The sequence below is a fragment of the Phyllobates terribilis genome, unplaced genomic scaffold (assembly GCF_046119375.1).
Source record: "Phyllobates terribilis strain yellow unplaced genomic scaffold, ASM4611937v1 Scaffold_5__5_contigs__length_657084704, whole genome shotgun sequence".
Classification (NCBI taxonomy): Eukaryota; Metazoa; Chordata; class Amphibia; order Anura; family Dendrobatidae; genus Phyllobates; species Phyllobates terribilis.
This window is the reverse complement of record NW_027362765.1, coordinates 259,024,743-259,045,142: the sequence shown is the minus strand read 5'-3', so window position 1 is coordinate 259,045,142 and position 20,400 is coordinate 259,024,743. Positions and strand designations below refer to the sequence as shown.

At 39.4% G+C, this 20,400-nt stretch overlaps 1 protein-coding gene and 1 long non-coding RNA gene across 8 annotated transcripts in view; one reads left to right on the top strand and one right to left on the bottom strand.

Annotated features, from left to right (window-relative positions):
* The window catches only part of CACNA1G (calcium voltage-gated channel subunit alpha1 G), a 464,209-nt gene that overhangs the window by 158,765 nt on the left and 285,044 nt on the right, over nt 1–20,400 (bottom strand). For all 7 annotated transcript variants that reach the window (XM_073684087.1, XM_073684094.1, XM_073684091.1 and 4 more), the window contains exons 8-10: nt 17,805–18,600; nt 11,426–11,775; nt 8,185–8,336 (exon numbers count right to left, since the gene is read on the bottom strand). In XM_073684087.1, coding sequence (XP_073540188.1) covers nt 8,185–8,336; nt 11,426–11,775; nt 17,805–18,600 — 1,298 coding nt within the window. The remainder of the gene's footprint in view (nt 1–8,184; nt 8,337–11,425; nt 11,776–17,804; nt 18,601–20,400) is intronic.
* The window catches only part of LOC141272910 (uncharacterized), a 48,610-nt gene that overhangs the window by 11,582 nt on the left and 16,628 nt on the right, over nt 1–20,400 (top strand). The window lies entirely within an intron of this gene.

The window sequence follows — 20,400 nt, the reverse complement described above, 5'->3', positions numbered from 1 at the left end:
TCCATCCCTCTGCTCGCGTGCAAGACTGAAGGACCTTCGGTGACGTCACAGTCATGTGACCGCAGGCCCTTCAGCGCAGTGTCTCGCGATATCCCGGCAGCCAGGAACAAGCCAGGAACAAACGCGGCAGCACACACCGAGCCATCAGAGGGTGAGTATAGCTTTATTTTTTTATTTTTAAACATTCTTATACGGTCACACTATATAAATCCATGCTGGTTGCATGGATTTATACAGTGTGACCTAGTTGTCAAGCACTTTCCAAGTGATGCTAATCGCCTGGAAAGCGCTTGTCAATCCGCATGCCGAAATGCATGTGAATCCACATGTATTCCGCAGGAAAAACGCATGTACAATCTGCATGCGTTTTTTCTGCCAGGGAGATGCAGAAATGATGCAGAAATTTTCAGCTTCATTTCTGCATCGTGTGCACATACCCTTAGGCTATGTGCCCACGATGCATTTTTCAAGCGTTTACGCTGTGGAATTTGGGAAACGCTTGGTAAACCTTCCCCCATGGTCTCCAATGCATTTCCGCACTTTCAATGCCCATGCTGCGGATTTTTCCACAGCGTTTATGCTGCGCTCAAAAATCCACAGCATGTCCATTAATTTTGCGGAAATGCTGCGTTTTCGCCGCCATTGACTTGCATTAGAACGCGCCAATTCTGCAAGACTGCATCTGTACTTGCATAATTGGCGCGTTCTAATGTGCGGATGGTACCCGGGTGTGGAGGACAGGAGACTCTCCTCCACACCCAGGTACCATAAAAAAAAGAATAAAATAAAAAATAAAGATTATATTCACCTTCCGACGGCCCCCGGACTCCTTCTCTTCGCTTGCTGACAGATCGCGCAGGACTGAAGGACCTGCACTAACGTCACAGTCATGTGACGGCAGGTCCTTCAGTACAGCGCAGCGCGATCTGCCGGCAGCCAGCACAGGAGCGCAGCAAGACTGCAGGGGCCATCGGAAGGTAAGTATTAGGTTTATTGTTTTATTTTTAACCACTCTCTCGGGTCACACTATATAAATCCATGCCGGTTGCATGGATTTATATAGTGTGACCTAGTTGTCACAAGCACTTTCCAAGTGATGCTAAAATCGCTTGGAAAGCGCTTGTCAACCCGCATGTGGAAATGCATGTGAAGAACGCTTCACATCCGCATGTCCCTGGCAGGAAAACGCATGTACAATCCGCATGTACAATCCGCATGTACAATCCGCATGTACAATCTGCATGTATAATCCGCATGTGTTTTTTTCTGCCAGGGAGATGCAGAAACACTCAGGAAAAATCCTGAGCATTTCTGCATCGTGGGCACATAGCCTTATGGGGGATCTGCAGATGATGCACTGTAATGGGGGATCTGCGGATGACGCACTGCTATGGGGGGTTTGCCAATGACCCACTGTTACGGGGGATCTGGAGATGATGCACTGTTATGAGGGATCTGTGGATGACGCACTGTTATGGGGGATTTGTGGATGATGCATTGTTATGGGGGATACAGTGCTTGGGCAGTGTTTACGGTATATTAAATGTGACTAAGGCCCCCATCATTTTTCAAAATACACCTACCGCATGTACTGAACGGTCTGGATGCATTCTTAAGGATGACTGGGGTTATTGTCATATTAAAATATAGTAAACATTTTGATCTATTACTATACAGTGCTGTCCCTGTTTGACTACCACCCTCCTAATCGTTAGGAATACACCCACATACTGCATAGATGAGTGTATTCTTAAGGATGACAGGGGTGGTAGTCACATTTTGACGTACTGTATACATGGGTATATTCTGAAAGATGAGGGAGGTGGTGGTCACATTTACAATAAACACTACTTTGGCCACTTACTGTACACTCCCTGGAGTGTTTATACTAAATATGACTACAATCCCCATCATCCTTCAGGATACACCCATTGGTACTGTATATTCTGAAGGATGATGGGGGTTGTAGTTACTCCCCTTTAGTGTCTCTGCTCACCTTTAAAGCCGCAGACCTTAACTCACAGGAGCTTTCATACAGGGGACACTTTTTTTCACTGACAGATCACTGTCAGCATCCAGTCCTGCAGAGGGGGAGGAGAATCACTCTCCTCTGCTCTAAATGGAAGATTATTCGCCGTGCAATGATCCTCCTTGTGACTTGTAGGATTGCTGCTTCCAATAGGTGGCGCTATAGAGTTCAAGTCCTCTTTTTCTCTGAAGAGTAGCATTGCACGGTGAATAAGCCTCCTTACCTTGACGTGCCAGAGCCGGTATGTCACTCTCCACAAGGAGAAACGTTACCCCTTAGACCTCAGTCCAGAGCCTCTCATCTAACCAAATCAGTTCTCATGCTTTGCACTGACGAGGGCCAACAGCCTGAAATACCGTGTCTGCAAATTAAGATTCTGATTTGGCTTTTATCCTAAGTCATATTGCACGACTCGTTAAAGGGCTGATAGTGACTTGTAGGATTGCTGCTTCCAATAGGTGGCGCTATAGAGTTCAAGTCCTCTTTTTCTCTGAAGAGACAATTTGCATACTGCCAAGTGGAAGCTCATAAAATTAACTGTACAAAAATAGAAAAAGTCGTTCCAGCTCCTTTGATTAAAATTCAGAACTTTATTTGAACAAATAATCTCACAAAGTTAATATATACAGTGGCACGTGAACGTTTATGAACCCTTCAGAAGTCTCCATATTTCTGCATAAATTTGATCTAAAGCTACATCAGATAACACAGAAAAAAGTAGATAAGGAGAACAAATTCAAACAAATGAGTAAAAAAATAGTAGGCTTTCTTATTTTTTATTGAGGGAAATGATAAAAAATCACATGTCTGTGAGAAGATTAGCAAATAATTTAAAGGTGATATTAGAATTTGCTGTCTTCAATCAATGGGATGACAATCTGGTGTGAATGGGTGATCTACTTTATTTAAGGAACTGGGATATATAAAAGTTTGATCTTCATGTTTGTAGAAGTGTATCATGGCACGAACAAAGGAGGTTTCTGAAGACCTCAGAATAAGAGTCGCTGATTCTCTAAAATGTTACAGAATCAATAATTTCTAGAATTTCTTTCACCTTCACCACCCAAAAATTGGGCACAAATGGAGGAAATTCAAGACCATTATTATCCAAAGATCACACCAAGGCATACAATAGTTTGAGAGGTCGTAAAGGAACCCAAAATAACCTGTAAGCAGCTAAAGACCTCTCTCACATTAACTAATGTTAATAAGACCACCATCAGGAGGACACTGAACAACAATGGTGTGCATGGCAGGATTGCAAGCAGAAAGCCACTGCTCTCCAAAAAGAACTTTACCATTTGCTAAAGATCACTTGGACAAGCCAGAAAGCTATTGGAAAAATGTTTTGTGGATGAGACCAAAATAGAGCGTTTTGGTTTAAATAAGGAGTGTTATGTTTGGAGAAAGAAAAACACCGCATAACAGAATGAAAACCTCAAACCATATGTGAAACATGGTGGTAGTAGTATCATGGTTTGGGCCTGTTTTGTTGAATCTGGGCCAGGATTGCTTGCCATCTTTGATGGAACAAAGAATTTTGAACTATACCAGCAAATTCCAAAGGAAAATGCCAGTGTATATGTCCATGAGGTGAATCTCAAAAGAATGTGGGTCATGCAGCAAGACAACGACTCAAAGCACACAAGTTGTTCTACAAAAGAATGGGCAAAAAGAATAAATTAAATATTTGGAATGGCCAAGTCAAAGTCCTGACCTTAATTCTATAGAAATGTTGTGGGAGAACCTGAAGCGAGCAGTTCATGGAAGAAAATTCACTGACATAACAGAGTTAAAGCTGTTTCTATAGGGAGGAATGGGCTAAAATTCCTCCAAGTCCATGTGCAAGACTAATCATCAGTTACCGGAAACGTTTAGCTGCAGTTATTACTGCACAAGTGGGTCACACCAGATACTTAAAGCATCTTTTCCTGACATATTCTGTAAGGTTCCTGTAAGTCTCCATTGATCAAATGGTGGCCAAAAGTGTGTTCTTTTGGATTTTATCTGGACGGTATGTGTATGAATAGCATTTGTTTTACTGTATATGAAAGCATTACATACTGCACTGTCCTATTCAGAGGGACACTGCAAAGAAACAATGTACCATGGTATATACCGTATTTTTCACTCTGGGTCACTATGGTGAAAGGATGTCTAGGCATCCTGACTGTGGAACAACGGGTGCATTCCTCCTGAGTATATATGCCAAGACAATGGGCACAAACTCAATGTGTATCTAATCTAAGACTAGTCTAAATAATTCTGATAAATGAAGGTACCAATAAGTTTGATGGACCAAGTGCAGAATAAAAATAAATTTCTGATGTAGAACTACAGTTACATACTTAGAAGCAACTTAAAAATAGATGTAAATCAATCAAATCATAAAAATATTAATGATTGTGTTCAGTATGCATTTGCAAATTCCATGAAAAGAAAAATACTGTGCTATCCAATAAAAAGTCTATGAAAATTAGCCCTGGGTCCAGGATAACTGTGCAGGAAAAGAAGTATCCAACATTACAGCACTTCATAGCACCATGTGTATCATTGCAAAATACCACGTGCAGGCAGCAACATAAGGGTAGACTGTTTAGAAAGCTGCTAATTTTTGCATTTAAGAAGTAAATGAACGATAAAAAAATCTGTGCCCAGGTGTACATAGCCTTTAAGCAAAATATAATATTTTGAAGTAATGAGCACTTAGCAGCAGCTTGTACATCAGTTAGGCTATTTTCACACACGTTGGGTTTTGCTGCGTATTTTGCAGCAGATTTTTATGCAAATTTTCAGCTGTGTCTAGCAGTGCCAGCAAAGTCTATGAGAAACCAGAATTCTCTGTTCACATATGTTGCTTTTTGTTTGCTGCGTATTTTCTGCCTTGCTTGCGTTTTTGGAAAATAGAGCATGTCACTTCTTTCAGTGTTTCTGCAGCAGAAACGTGCGTATTTGCAGCGTATTTTGCTGCATATTTTGCTGCGTATTTGCTGTGCTTTTTCACCCATAGGAAGTAACACGCAGCAAATTACGCAGCAAATACGCAGCAAATACACACGTTTTTTATGCAGCTGTTTTCCTGCCAGAGTTAGCAGCAGATTTGCAGCAGAAAAAAAAACACAACGTGTGTGAACATAGCCTTAGAGGGCTTCTACCAGATATCTTCATGAAATGCTGCTGTCCTAGTGACCTGGATCTTGTAATAATCATTTATACTAGGTGATCGCACCAAATACATGAAAAGCAAAGTATTGTACTTGGCAAACATAAAACTCATATGCTACTGCATGAATAATTACTTTATTAGGATACGGTTACATGTTCAGTATTTGGTCAGTATTTGACATCAGTATTTGTAAGCCAAAACCAGGAGTGGGTGATGAATACAGAAGTGGTGACGTGTTTCTATGAGACCACGTTCACATGGTCAGTATTTGGTCAGTATTTTACCTCAGTATTTGTAAGACAAAACCAGGAGTGGGTGATAAATACAGAAGTGGTGACGTGTTTCTATGAGACCACGGTCACACGATCAGTATTTGGTCAGTATTTGACATCAGTATTTGTAAGCCAAAACCAGGAGTGGGTGATAAATACAGAAGTGGTGACGTGTTTCTATAAGACCATGGTCACACGTTCAGTATTTGGTCAGTATTTTACCTCAGTATTTGTAAGCCAAAACCAGGAGTGGGTGATGAATACAGAAGTGGTGACGTGTTTCTATGAGACCACGGTCACACGCTCAGTATTTGGTCAGTATTTTACCTCAGTATTTGTAAGCCAAAACCAGGAGTGGGTGATGAATACAGAAGTGGTGACGTGTTTCTATGAGACCACGGTCACACGCTCAGTATTTGGTCAGTATTTTACCTCAGTATTTGTAAGCCAAAACCAGGAGTGGGTGATGAATACAGAAGTGGTGACGTGTTTCTATGAGACCACGGTCACACGTTCAGTATTTGGTCAGTATTTTACCTCAGTATTTGTAAGCCAAAACCAGGAGCGGGTGATAAATACAGAAGTGGTGACGTGTTTCTATTATACTTTTCCTCTTATTGTTCCTCATCTTGCTCTGGGTTACAAATACTGATGTGAAATACAGTGCATGTTCCAGCTTATATTGTACTTCTTTTCTATCTATATCCGCCCTCCTCTTCCTTGATTGATAGCTCTGACTTTACAGGAGCGAGAGAAAGGTGGATATGTAAAACAAGTAGGTTTAAAGACGAATTGAACTGTTTGACCAAACCACGGATGCACCTCGCTCCTGTGCTTGTTTGTCCTATCCTATCCAATTGCCTGGAAGTAAATTTAGATCTTCTTAAGTTATAGTCGTTTCTGAGATGGCTGGTTCACAGCCAATAAGGGTCCCATTATTGTGCCTTTGTATAAACAGATTTAAATGGATAGTTTCAAGTTATTAAATTGCTTTAATTAGTTACATAGCCAGAAAATAAGCAAGTTTGAAATTTACTTGCTTTTACTACCTGCTATATTTCTCCTGATGAGAGGTTTTTATCTTACATAGTGTACACCTTGTTTCTATGGAGCTCTGCCATTAGTGTATGCACTGACCCTGGCTGAATGCATGCAGAATTTACAATCCAGGAGAGGAGTTAACTCCTAACATACTAGTCAGCTCTCTCCAACCCATTTATTTCTATACAGCGGTGAGCTGCTCAGTCTCCTCCCTCCCCTCCTAATCAGCTCCCAACAAGCTGCAGTTGTAAATCTTGCAAAATCACCAATCCCCACCATTATCAGCTTTCAGAGAAGGTCCCGTGATCATGGCTTTAATTTTCCTGAGCCTTGTGCCTGTTCAAATGCCCTATTATGTCTATGTGTAAATATAGTGATAACAGTGTAACTCCGAAACAAATCACTGATAGCTGAATGAGTTAACGCAGAATTTGTGCTGAGCTTTATAGTTCCACTAATACTACAGCAAAGCTACTTAACAGAACTGTCCCTCAAGATGGAGAGCCCACCCCTCCACAAACTAGGAAGGAGACTGCAATGCTCTGAGCTGCTCAAGAGACAACTTGAGGACAATCCTTTAACAAAGATCTAGCTGAATAGAATTTTATGTCAAAATATTATAACAATCTTTTTGCATATGGCTATGATTTAATCTCAACATTTGAAAGCATTACTTTACTGTCCAATCTTTTATGTTACAGAGTGTGCTCCCATATGATTTGGTAATGATTGAGGAGATAGATATTACAGTTTCCCTTTACTGGTATTATAGGGGATTTCCCACCAGATATTCTTATTGCCAATCCACAATATAGGATTGCTGGGAATCCATCTATCTCTAAAATGTGGGTCCCAAAGTCCACTGTGTGGATTGAGTGGTAGCATGTATGCAAGACTACTACTCCATTCATTTCTATTAGACTGAAGGAGATACCAAGTAGACAGCTCAGCTCCTTCTGTTACTCCCACAGACAATGTGTCGAGTGAGTGTCACTACCACTCTATTTACATAGGAGACTCGGAGACCCTTGTTGTTATAATTGGTGGGAATCCCAACAATCAAGCCCTCGGTGATCCTCCATTTATCACCTATTCTGTGGCTGGTAATAAATGCAGTTAGTGGGAAAACCACTTTATAGAACTTCCCCTAAACCATAAAAAACACACATGTGGCACTATACATTCAAGTAGTAAGTGTACTCTTGGCATCACCAAATCCAGATTATCAGTGGCTACAAGATAGTGAAGTGCAACCAATTACCATTACAATGTAGTGTGTGGTTTAAAGCATGATCTATAATGTCATGCTGCATGTGTACAGCTCCCCAACCACGGAAGACTTACTCAATGGATAAAGCGCCTGATGTATCCGCTTTGATATTGACTATGTTTGCACCTCAGAAGTTAGTGTTACAACCTAGGATAGACATTTGATGTCTTTGAGCTCAGTGAGCTTTCATGGCCTACTGATTTGTAGATGCATTATGTGAAAAACAATAGCAGTTTTCGGTGTCAACTACAGTAAATTTGGCATTAAAATATGATAATTGCATCTAACGATTAGAAGAGTTCTCATCATCTGACTTTGATTGTGCAGTGAATTTATCTTTAGCTGCAGGCATTGAAGTGAAGCTAAAATAGACATCATTTAAGCTATTTGCTGGAGCTACAATTACCTGATTATGACAATGATCCCATCAAATATGTTATATGGGTTCTTGATGTATCCAAATGGACCATAAACCAAAAGCTTTAAAACCATTTCCAGGGCAAATAAGCTTGTAAAGACTATATTACTGATCTCCAGGGCATTAGTCAATTCATCTGGCTGCAGGAAAACAATACATTTATGTAAATTATTTACAGTAAGCGTAGTCCAAATAAGAAAGGATAAAGATGAATCACGGTAGATGAAATAACATAGTCTTCTCAGGAAAAGAATTATTTACATATAGAGAACCAAAGGAAATGATTATACTTGATAAAATACACATACCTGAACAGACTATAAAAAGAGCTATTAGGCCAGTACTCCATGGATGATGCTTATCTACTATTTATTTCTTCTGCTTTGGCGTAGCCCTAATCAATAGATAATATACAGCTCTTTCAGTGTGTGGCATAGCCTGTGGTCTGCTTACTGCTGATGACTGATCTGTTGCTGTAGTGGCTGACGACAGATCAATATCCCACCAGCTTCTGCGGACAACTCCGTGATCCCACTTAGCGTATCACTACATCACTGCCAACTACTAGCGCAAATTCTCTCACTCATGGCGAGTCCGTAACATGTGCTTCATTTTCCCACTCTGCCAGAGACATTTTTTTCCTAGTTGCACCCTAACTTAGCTGCACTTCTAGGAAACAGGAGGCAGTTTCTTCCTCCTTCATCAGGCCGGAGCCTTATGTCAAATACATTATCCTTATTTCACTCATTTCCAATTTTAATTAACTTTTTTTTTTCTGGCACAAGAAACTCGTGGCCAACTTTCCCTGGTCCTCTTAGCTACAAAGAAGACGTTGTAGGTCCATGGATCCAATTTAACACTGATACGCCAACAGGTTTCACCATTGAAAAGAAACTGCACGTGTTATATTACACAGCTTTTCAAAGTAAGTATGTCAGGCTCATCAGGCCTGCAAAATCTATGTCAGAATGGCTGTAGAATTTTTTTTACGTTTTTTTTTTTATTGCAGTTTTAAATTCTAATTAACAAAAGAAAAACAACCCAGGCTTGAAATGTTTAGAGAATTACATAATAAGTTTGTAGAATAAGTACTAAATGCACACAGACAACATAAAACTACTGTAAATGGCATTTCTGAAAATCTAAACAGATAAGTAACCAAAAAAGAAAAGGAAAAAACAAAGGAGGGAGAGGGGTGGGGGTGAGAACTAAGAGGGGTGGGGATTGGCTCAAGGCTCTCGCCGTGATTAAGTACTTTAAGGCACATTATGTAGGTTATATGGGTGGGTCTTCAAGTAGCTCCCTTTTTAGGAACCAGGTTGTATTGCAGAAATGCTTTTTGATTTTATTCCGGATAGTAGAGGGCAGAATAGCAATGAAACCGTCTCATGTATTAAAAAAAAGTTTTCACTTTGGGTTCTTTAACCCCTTCGCGACCTTAGGATTTTCCGTTTTTGCATTTTCGTTTTTTGCTCCCCTTGTTCCCAGAGCCATAGCGTTTTTATTTTTTGGGCAATATGGCCATGTAGGGCTTATTTTTTGCGGGATGAGTTGTTCTTTTGAACAACATTACTAGTTTTACCATATCATGTACTGGAAAATGGGAAAAAAAATCCAAGTGGGTGAAATTGCAAAAAAATGCAATACCACAGTGGTTTATTGTTTTTTTTTCTTTCCACTTTCACTGAATGCTAAAACTGACCAGACATTATTATTCTACAGGTCATTACGAATTCGTAGATATCAAACATGTATAGATTCCTTTTTATTTAAGTGGTGAAAAAAAAATCCAAAGTTCGCTTAAAAAAAAAAAAAAGGTGCCATTTTCCGAGACCCGTAGCGTCTCCAATTTTCGTGGCCGGGTGAGGGCTTATTTTTTGCCCGCCAGGCTGACGTTTTTATTGATACCATTTTGGGGTAGATACAATGTTATGATCGCCCGTTATTGCATTTTATTGCAATGTTGCTACAACCAAAAAAACGTAATTCTGGCGTTTGGAATTTTTTTCTCATTACGCCGTTTACTGATCGGATTAATTATTTTTTTATATTGATAGATCGGGCGATTCTGAATGCGGCAATACCAAATATGTGTATGTGGGGTTTATTTTTTATTATTTTATTTTGAAAGGGGGCTGATTTAAACTTTTATTTTTTTTAATTTTTTTAATATTTTTAAAAACATTTTTTTAAAACATTTTGCTTGCTTCTATAGTCTCCATAGGAGACTAGAAGCAGCACTTGTCTGATCGCCTCTGCTACATAGAGGTGATGAGCAGATCACCTCTATGAAGCAGAAATGGTCCTGTGCTATGAGCGCCGACCACTAGGTGGCGCTCATAGCGATCTTTACATGACAACCACTGGGGTCTGCTGCAGACCCAGGGTTGTCATGCCCACCCATTGGTGACCCGCGATCACGTGACGGGGTCACCGATGGGCGGGGTAAATGACGCACTTCCGGCGCGGCGATGTTAAATGCCGCTGTCAGAGATTGACAGCGGCATTTAACATGTTAACAGCCGCGGGTGGATCGCGATTCCACCCGCGGCTGTTGCGGGCACATGTCAGCTGTATAAATCAGCTGACATGTGCCCGGTTCAGTGCGAGCTCACTGCCGGAGCCCTCACTGAACTGGGCGTGATGGCCTGGGGCCATTAAGGGGTTAAGGATAGACGCTTACACCTAACTCCATAAGAAACAAGATGGTTAGAATTTAGTTTGATTCTAGAAATAATTAATATTGGGGAACTTGGGGGAAAATCCAAGTTTGGAGGATCTCTTTTCTTTGCAGCTGTTGATACTAAATGTAGAGGTTTTTAAGAGCTTTTGTCACATCTGTTTTTTCTAAAGTTTATAGTAAATCTTCACCCATCAAACTTGATTTATTGCTCCTTAGAGTCCCTCCCCCCTGCTGAGATCTTACACTGCTCAGTACAAGCTGCAGCTGTTAATCAAGCTGGGTGGGCAGAGGCTAAATATGCTTGGCCTTGTCATGAGATCTACAACTCTTCAGCTGGACTCATTTTAATGTCAGGATTATACAGCCATTCTAACATGGATTTCCAAAGTAAGTACCTAAGAGGTCTAAGAGATATATTTAATAATGTATACAGTTTGTATTGTATAATCTGGTAAGGTAACATATCCACTTTAATTTTTAACATGTGTATTCATCTGTAACCATGGCATACAAACGACAGAAACACAAACGTTTTAAACACCTTACCTGTTCGTGATATTCAATCCCCATGCTCAGAGTATTTATTAGGATAGCAATCATTATACCTCGGCCAAAGTATTTGCTGTCTACAATCTTTCTAAATGTCTCGCACACCATTTTGCACGCCTTCATCAGCTTAGTGGGGCTCTTTGTTAACGTCTTTCCCTTTTTTTGTTCAATTTTCTCATTGCACTGAGTATCTTGACTAAACTCGTAGCCTCCATCACTGTCAGACTCCATGTCGTCGTTGTCGGGCACCTCTGGCTCTTTGCAGTGAGAACATATTTCTGGATCTAAGGATTCAATTTCAGGAGTTGCAGCTTGGACCGAGATTTTACAGGATCCTTTGCAGATACCTAAAGTCATATGGAACTGATGAAAATAACAAAGCTTTCCCAAAATCTCAGTGAGCAGCAAGTAACAAATTGCTACTCATGCATCTCACATACAGTGTAATTGTGAAAAAGTGCAAAATGTAAATAATAATAAAAAATCCTTACATTCATAGCAAAGCAAAATAAAGACTCAACACCATGTCACAAGTAAAGCAGTGCTGTATCTATATGTGATACAGCATTAACACACTATTACACACAACATACAGTGGCTCCTGTTCCTATATTACACAAATCCTTTGGAGCTGTGTGGGTACCACTATAGATTTTACTGTTAGCTTTTGTCTAAAATGTTGATTATTAGTGAAGTTATAACACTGCAACTGGATACTCTATACTACAACCCAAAAGTAACTTTTGAAAATTACATTTAGGCTATGTTCACACGTTGCGTTTTTGCTGCGGTTTTTTTTATGCAAGTTTATGCGAATTAAAAGCTGCATTTCAGAAATCTCATGCACACACATTGTTTTTTTCCTGACTGAATTGGAAAACGCGACCCTTGACAAAGCAAAACGCGCGTCGGGCTATTTCTATCCCTCCCTCCAAGATCCACCTCACTAGCGGCAACCTTACATGGCGGTACCTCCATTCAGCTAAGATCCTCTATTCCCCCTGGTACCCAAATTTCAACAACTATAGGGACTTTTCCTTGCATGCACTACTTAACTTATGATTGTTTTGGGGCTCTCTGGGATGGGTTATCCACCGGTTTTGCACTTGTCTTCTTAATGATTTAATGTCTTGGTTGTTATGCTGTTTGGTGTGGAAGCACTGTCTGTCATTACTACTTTACCAACTTGTTTTATCAATCCATTGTATTTAATAAACAAATTTTGTATATTCATAAAACCTGTGAATTCCATTTGCCCTCCTACTTTATACATGATTCCTTTGGAGTAGGTTTCCTAGTGACTCGTGTCACTTTCTGTTTGGAAGCGTGACTCACTATTTTTTGTTATGTTGCTAGCCAATTTTGTATTCACAGGTATCAGATTTTGCTGCATTTTTAGTGGAAAAAAGCATGTACAGCAGTATGTGAACGTCATTTCTTTTTGTGATTTTCCCAAGTTTAAACCATAATGTCTTGGTGCTCTCACATTAGCATGGCAGTTAGGATTACTACCGTTTAATTAAATTAGTGATGCATGCAAAGTAAACATTGGCTGACTAAGGTGTGAAATTGAACAATACCTGACCAATTGAAGGGCTGATCAAATGTGAAAGTAAACAGTGTCCTACAAAATGCTCTACCAATGTAAACTATTCCAGACCAATTCACCTCCCCCCGCTGTTACATTTGTAATTTTGCATTTTTTCATCAACTCATATGAACTTTTTTGTTCAGAATAGTCACTATTTTTACAGACATAAAAATCTTTCTCCACTTAATAATTTTATTAACTTGCCCTTTGTCCAAAAAATGGTTTTATTGTTGCACATTTGTCTTTCATTGGTGACCTGTGTTCATGCTTTGCCTCAGCAAAGCTGAACTTTGGGATCCTTAAAAATGCATCAAAAAATGCATCGAAAATGCAGCAAGAAATGCAGTAAAACCTGCTTTTTGTAAGCAGCTTCTTTACTGCCAAGAGAGCAGGTTTTGCCTGAAGAAAAAAATGCCGCAAAAACGCAACGTAGTTGAACATAGCCTTAACAGAGATTTTAAGCCTAAATAGTAACTTATCTTCAGAAGTTTTGCAGTTCAAGCAGTTTTAAAGTTGGGGTAGGAACTAACTATAATGTGGATGTGTAACTGACGGGAAGCTGAGAATAATGTCCTGATGATCATTGTCTTCTCTTCTCTTGTCAAAAAGGAAAGTTGGAATCAGTGCCAACCATCTCATAAATGAAAACATGCAAAAGTCTATCCTAATGGATCACTTCTCAGCTTTCTGAGAAATAACCAAAAAAGAAGAACTTGAGACATCAACTTTCAATGGTGTTCTTGTTCATTTGGTAGTAAGTCCTAGTCATACAAAGTTTAGGCTTTAGATAAAGCCCAAAATGTTTCATAGTACAAGGCTTATGGCAAAATGAACAAGAACATCACTGAATGCTTATCTCAAATGTCTTCAGCATAGAAGAGCCACCAGAACCATATGTGATTGGCAGAAGTAGCACTATTTATTTGATTTACTTTTCTGAGCTTTTTTTTTAGGCTTATGAAACTTTTAAGTTAGGGCGGGCTATGTGTGAGCTAGCCACATTTTCCATTTGGAAGTTGTTCATTAAAGGGAATCTGTCAGCAGGTGTTTGCTATGTAATCTGAGAGTAGTATGATATAGGGGCTGTGACCCGGTGATGTGTCACAGGTTGTGTGCTGTTGTTTCCATATAATCAGTAATTTATCAACAGGAGATTATCACTACAGGACTAAGTGTCCAACCACGCCCCCACCACTGCCATTTAGTGCTGTGGACGGAGTTTCACAGGGCTCAATATTCTAAGCTCTGCTAGATCTGTAGCACAGAAAACTGTGATTCTATCTCAACTATGTAAACTAAGTGATACATCACAGGAAACAGGGCTTCTATCCCTACCTCGTGCTGCTCTCAGATTACATAGCAATAACCTGCTGACTGATTCCCTTTAACAGAAGATCAGTTATAAAGTGAACCTACTATACTTCATGGAATCCCAAATAATAGTTTAGGGACCACACACATCTTCTACTCACTGAGGTATTAAGTCACCTGGTAGTGGACCACGGGGAAACCCTCCCCATGCACCATTTGACCAAGACCTTTGTGAGCCTGAGATTCCCTTAAATTGCACTGGTTTACGTCTCTTCTTCAGTGTAACGCTTATTAACCCATTAATGACCAGGCCTGGAAGGGCCTTAATGTCCGTCTGTTTTTTTTACATAATTTGTTCCCCGAGATATCATGGAACATTTCTGATGAACATTTTTTTCCTGCACTAATATCATTTTTTTCCTATGTAACTCATTGAGGACTATGTGGCTGGCAAAATATAAGACCATAAATCTAAGAAGTATATGAAGAATATTGTTAGATCTCTTCTACTAAAGTTTATTATTATTTACAGTACCTCTAATAAGGCTGACAATTACAATTACCATAGATTAACATTTGAATATTACTGGGGGTGATTAATATTTAATTATTTCAATTAATTAGAAGCTATCATGAGAAATGATAGCCAAAATTTGTTTTTTATATCACAATCTGTATTAAAAATAAAAATATAAATCTTGCAATTTTCACCATGGCCTGTACAAAAATATTAATAATCTATAGAGGTGAAAAAAATCTATTTGTAATGCCTTTTACTGAAATAATACTACTAAAATATATTGGATAAAAACTAATTTATAGGATAAAATGGATTATATTAAATATTCTGAATAATTACCTTAGACTCCCTCTAGGGGCGAGCAGAGTAAATTAGGTGCACTTAGCCTTTCCTATTACATGGCCAACCATTTATTTGAATGACCAGCATGCAATACTCTGTTTCTCCAACAGTGGCCACTGCAGAGGCAATGTAAGGCCAAACAGATCGGATAGGGGATATATAAAGACCAAGTGATGAACAAGTCTGCTTCTAAGAGGGGTGATCATGGTGATGCATCCCCTTTACGCATTGTTGTGAATATGGCTAGGAATAATTTCGATGGGAATCTCAATCCATGCTTTCAGTAGTGATTTTGGTATAATTAGTGGTGAAGTGCTGTTATAGCATGCATGGAAATTATATCCCCACTTGACTGCATATTTGGTGAGAGTATAAATTATTTACATTTATATGCCAAAGCAAAGCATGCATGTATGCCAGCATGCATCCATACATCTATCGTAGGACCACTGTGGAGGGTCTTCAGCAAGCTGCTTGGCTTAAAGGGGTTATCGGGGAATAGGAAAAAAATAAATAAACTAACTAAAATGTCATTATAAATAATTTCCTAAATACATTTAACCCCTTCAGCACCTTGGGTTTTTCGTTTTTTGCGTTTCGTGTTTTGCTCCCCTTCTTCTCAGAGTCATAATTTTTTCTCTTTGTCTGTCAATATGGCCATGTGAGGACTTGTTTTTTGCTGGACGTGGTTGTAATTTTGAACAACACCATTGATTTTACCATATCGTGTACTAAAAAATGGGAAAAAAATTCCACAACTGTTTTTTTTTTACAGTGTTCACTAAATGCTAAAACTGACCTACCATTATGATTCTTCAGGTCATTACAAGTACGTAGATACCAAACATGGATAGTTTTTTTTTTTAATTTATGTAATGAAAAAAAATCTAAAGTTTGTAAAAAAAAAAAATGACGTTATTTTTTGAGACCCGTAGCGTTTTCATTTTTTGGATCTGCGGCTGTGTGAGGGCTTATTTTTTGCACCCTGAGCTATCATTTTTTATACCATCTTGGGGTAGATACAATGTTTTGACCGCCTCTCATTGCAATTTTGCAACGGCCAAAAAAATGGTAATTCTGGTGTTTTGATTTTTTTTCTCCTTAAGCCGTTTACTCATCGAATTAACTATTTTTATATATTGGTAGATCAGGCAATTCTGAATGCTGCGATACCAAATATGTGCATTTTTTTTTACTATTTTTTTTGAATGAGGCGAAAGGGGGGTGATTTGAACTTTTATAATTTTTATTTTTTTTCTATATTTTTTTAAAACTTTTTTTTAAACTTTTTACTGACTTTTAAAGTCTCTGTGGGGGACTAGAAGCTGCGATCATTTGATCGCCTGTGTTATACATAGCAGGGCTTCAGCAAAGTGCTCATCTGCTATCAACGCCTGCCACAGCAGTTCGGCAATGACAACTACGGGGGTCTCCTGCAGACCCTGGGCTGTCATGCCAGCCCATTGTTGGCCTGCGATCATGTGACGGGCGCACCGATGGGGGGAGCTAATCATGCGCTTCTGGCGCAGTCATGTTAAATGCCACTATCAGAGATTGACAGCGGCATTTAACATGTTAAGAGCCGCGGTGGATCACAATTCCATAATGTATTAAAGAATCTATTTATAATAACATTTCCTTTAGTTATATATATTTTTTCTATTCCAGGAGAACCCCTTTAAAGGTGCAAGAGAAGTTTAATAGTTAGCCTAATTATAAATAAAATTATATATGTAATAATAATCACTCGCCTGCTTGCATGCTTGTGAAGTTTAACTAATTCCGGCTGAGACAGACAATGACGGTCTCTCTTGGCAACCTGGCAAGCATTAAACAAGAGAAGCACCCAATCACCTTTAAGGTGAGGCACCGTATCATCCACTAGTTACCAGTATTCTTTGTTCACAGAACATTCTCAGACTCCAATCAAACATTCGGACAGACAGAAAAGAAAGACAGACAAACAGTATAAATAATAATTATGGACCATCTGAACTCATAAAATGGGTTGTCCTGCGAATAAAAATTATTTTTAAAAGGGCTCACTCTGGAATAAAAATTTTGAAGAAGTGATAATTACCCTCACTAATCCCTTGCAGTTCCCTCTGTGACCTGGTCTCTAGTTCCAGGCCCTGAAATGGCAGGAAATACCCGTTCAGCCAATCACTAACTGGTATGTATAACCCCTGCAGCTAGTGATTGGCTGAAAGAGTTTTGCATTTCCTGCGTGTTGAGTTGGGACCAGAGAGTAGACACTAGCAGGAACCGTATACGTTTCAGAAAGGGAACTCCAATAGATCGATGTGGATAATAAGTAGTGTTGAATTTGATAACATCTGCGCCACAGCGTGGCAATTCAGGGATGTTCATGGGTGGAGCCGATTTTTTGGCACAAACAAGTCGGAACCCCGAACACAAACCCGAATTTGAAATGCCGAACAAATTCACTCAACACTAATAATAAGTACTTTTTTTTTTTTTTATACAAGTCTGAGACCTTTTAAAAAAAAACTTTTTTCACTTGCAGGGCAACACCTGTAAAACACCCAGAATCCATACATTAAAATAATAGATGCTTCTTGCTGTCGAAAATGTGAATATATTTCTCCTACCTGTACTCTGGTTCTCTAGCAGCCTGTTCATTGAACTGTATATTGGCCCCGTGTAAATGCTGGGGTCACTTGTGACCACAAGGCTCTCTGAATCTTCCCCTTGTTCTGTTTTCTTCTGTAACTCTGGTGACACACTTGGGTGTACGGTAGGATAGTTTTTATTTCCTACAATACTTGTTTGGAGAACCTCAGGATTTGCCACAACTGTGCCAGGCTGGGCAAAGACGGGCACGCAATGCACAGGTTCAAGATGGCAATCGGCATGGTAAATGCTGTGAATGGATTGTGTGTTGGAGGCTGAAGCAATGGGGGAGGTCGGAGCTCCAGAAAACGATAGCATTAGTCTAGTTCCATTATGAGGAGAATTGGTTTCCACTTCGCTAAGCTCTGGGCTGGCCTGTGGTGCTCTCAGGCTGCCGTTCCCCAGGTGATAATGATGATGGTGATGGTGATGGTGATGGATTAGATGGTGCACTGAAGACCTTCTTCTCCTGTGCTTGCGATTTGGTTTTTCGTTGGTGCTCTTCACTGCAGGACTAGATGTGAAACCAAGTTTAAAGACTGCTGCTCTGTAGAGCTGGACAAGCCTCTTACTGGCCTTACGAGTCACATACACCAAATACTTGAGAAGCTCGTCGTAACAACTGCCAGGCTCCGAGAAGCTGGCCAATGTGCTTGCATTGGAAAGAAACCGGACTCGCTGTTCCTTCATAAGTTGGCTCTCCCGCTGCTTAGTTTCGGAAAACTGAGTAGCTATGACCACTAGACATAGGTTGATCATGAAAAATGATCCAATCTAAAGAAATTTAAAGCAGTTCGGTAATTAGTACAAGACAATTATGAAGATCTACTTTATATGCACAACAATTGCAATATGACTGTAATATGTTACAATAAGTAGTAGTCTTACCTACTTTTTGGGAACAGTTGATTTCATGCTATTTTCTAATACCCAGTTCATTAGGCTGTGTCACTAAATTTCCTTATATAGTTTGTATTATACAAAATATTGCAAGTTATTGGTATGGAGCCTTGTGGCATGAAATGATAGGGATCTGAATATTAGGGAGCAGAAATTACTTGTATTTGATTCAGTATATTCAAGAGGTTAGAGCTGATGAATGAGATAGAGCAGACAGAATAAATAGTTAAAGTGAATCTGTCACCAGGTTTTTGCCACCTAATCTGACAGCAGCATAATGTAGATAAAGAGCCTAATTCCAGTGATGTGTCAGTTACTAAGCTGCTTGCTGTAGTTTTGATAAAATTACTGTTTTTTTCAGTAGGAGATTATCATTAGAGGACTAGTAAACCTGCTGATTGGCAGCTGTGTACACTGTACATGGACAGAAAGCTGTCAATCAGTGGTTTGGCGGGGTTATAGCAAGCTCAGCATTCAGAGAACAGGGAGATCTGCAGCAAATAAAACAGGGATTTTATCAAAATGACAGCAGTCAGCTCAGTAAGTAATACATTGCTGGAATATTTTTACATAATAAATAAAGCTAGTACAATTTTTGATCTTTTACTTTAGAGTTTAGGAGTCCAATGGGTGGTCTTACTCGCTGAAAGCTATCTCACTATGCTCAGTCATACAGAGCAGGATGTTAGATCACCGCCTATTGGGCTCCTAATCCCAGAATGTACAGAAATTTATATTAGTGATGTGTTATAATTAATCGATTCCAAGAAAACTATGTATCAATCTGCTTTATAAAACCTTGCCAACATATTGGACGTATAGGTCCCCTTTAAAAACTTCTAGCACAGCTACATTTTCTAGTTCACTTTTTTTAATACTGAGGGAGGCATATGGTAACAGATAATTATCTTTTTGTAGACCCAGCAAATGTTGGCCTAATTGTCAACCACTTATAGCCCATGGCAGTGAAGGGCTGGATTTGTACAATATCTCTATGCAGGATGTGTGCTTGTGGTATGGTGGGCATATTAGATAATACATCAGAAGAATTTGTTAATGTATAGGCCGAAAGTTGATGCCAAACATGATGTGAACCTAGCCAACATTTGAAAGCCTTCAACATTCATTTTACTTTGCATTTTAGATTGGAAATATACTTTTTGTTAAGGCCCTGTTCATTAACATAAAAATACAATGCAGAGGAGGATGCCACTCATTGTGCAGCCAGGACAGCAGTCTTGGATGCCTGCCAGGGTCTCTTGTAGAGAATAGAAAACTGTGTGTTCATTGCTCATACATCCAGCTCACACGTTTATAGTTTGACTTAGGTTATTGCTTAAAAAAGAGCGATAAATAGTAACAATATATTCTCTGTTGGGGTCCATGAGCTCATGGGTTCATTGGTATGAATCAAGAAATTTCCCATTTCCTCTAGGAAACATGAAGGAGGACCGTTCAGCTCTCCTGACAAGCTTGTCATAGTAAATCATTGTAATCTCTGCAATGTAACAATTCTGGAGCCTCTTTTCTCTGCTCTTTGCATTTTCTGCTCTTTCAGGCAAACCGCCGGCGTACCTGAAAGAGATGCTGCGTGCACATATCCTAACAGAAGAACCGCACAACACAGAATTCTAAGAAAAGATGCTCCAGAATCGTTATATACTGTGAAAAAAC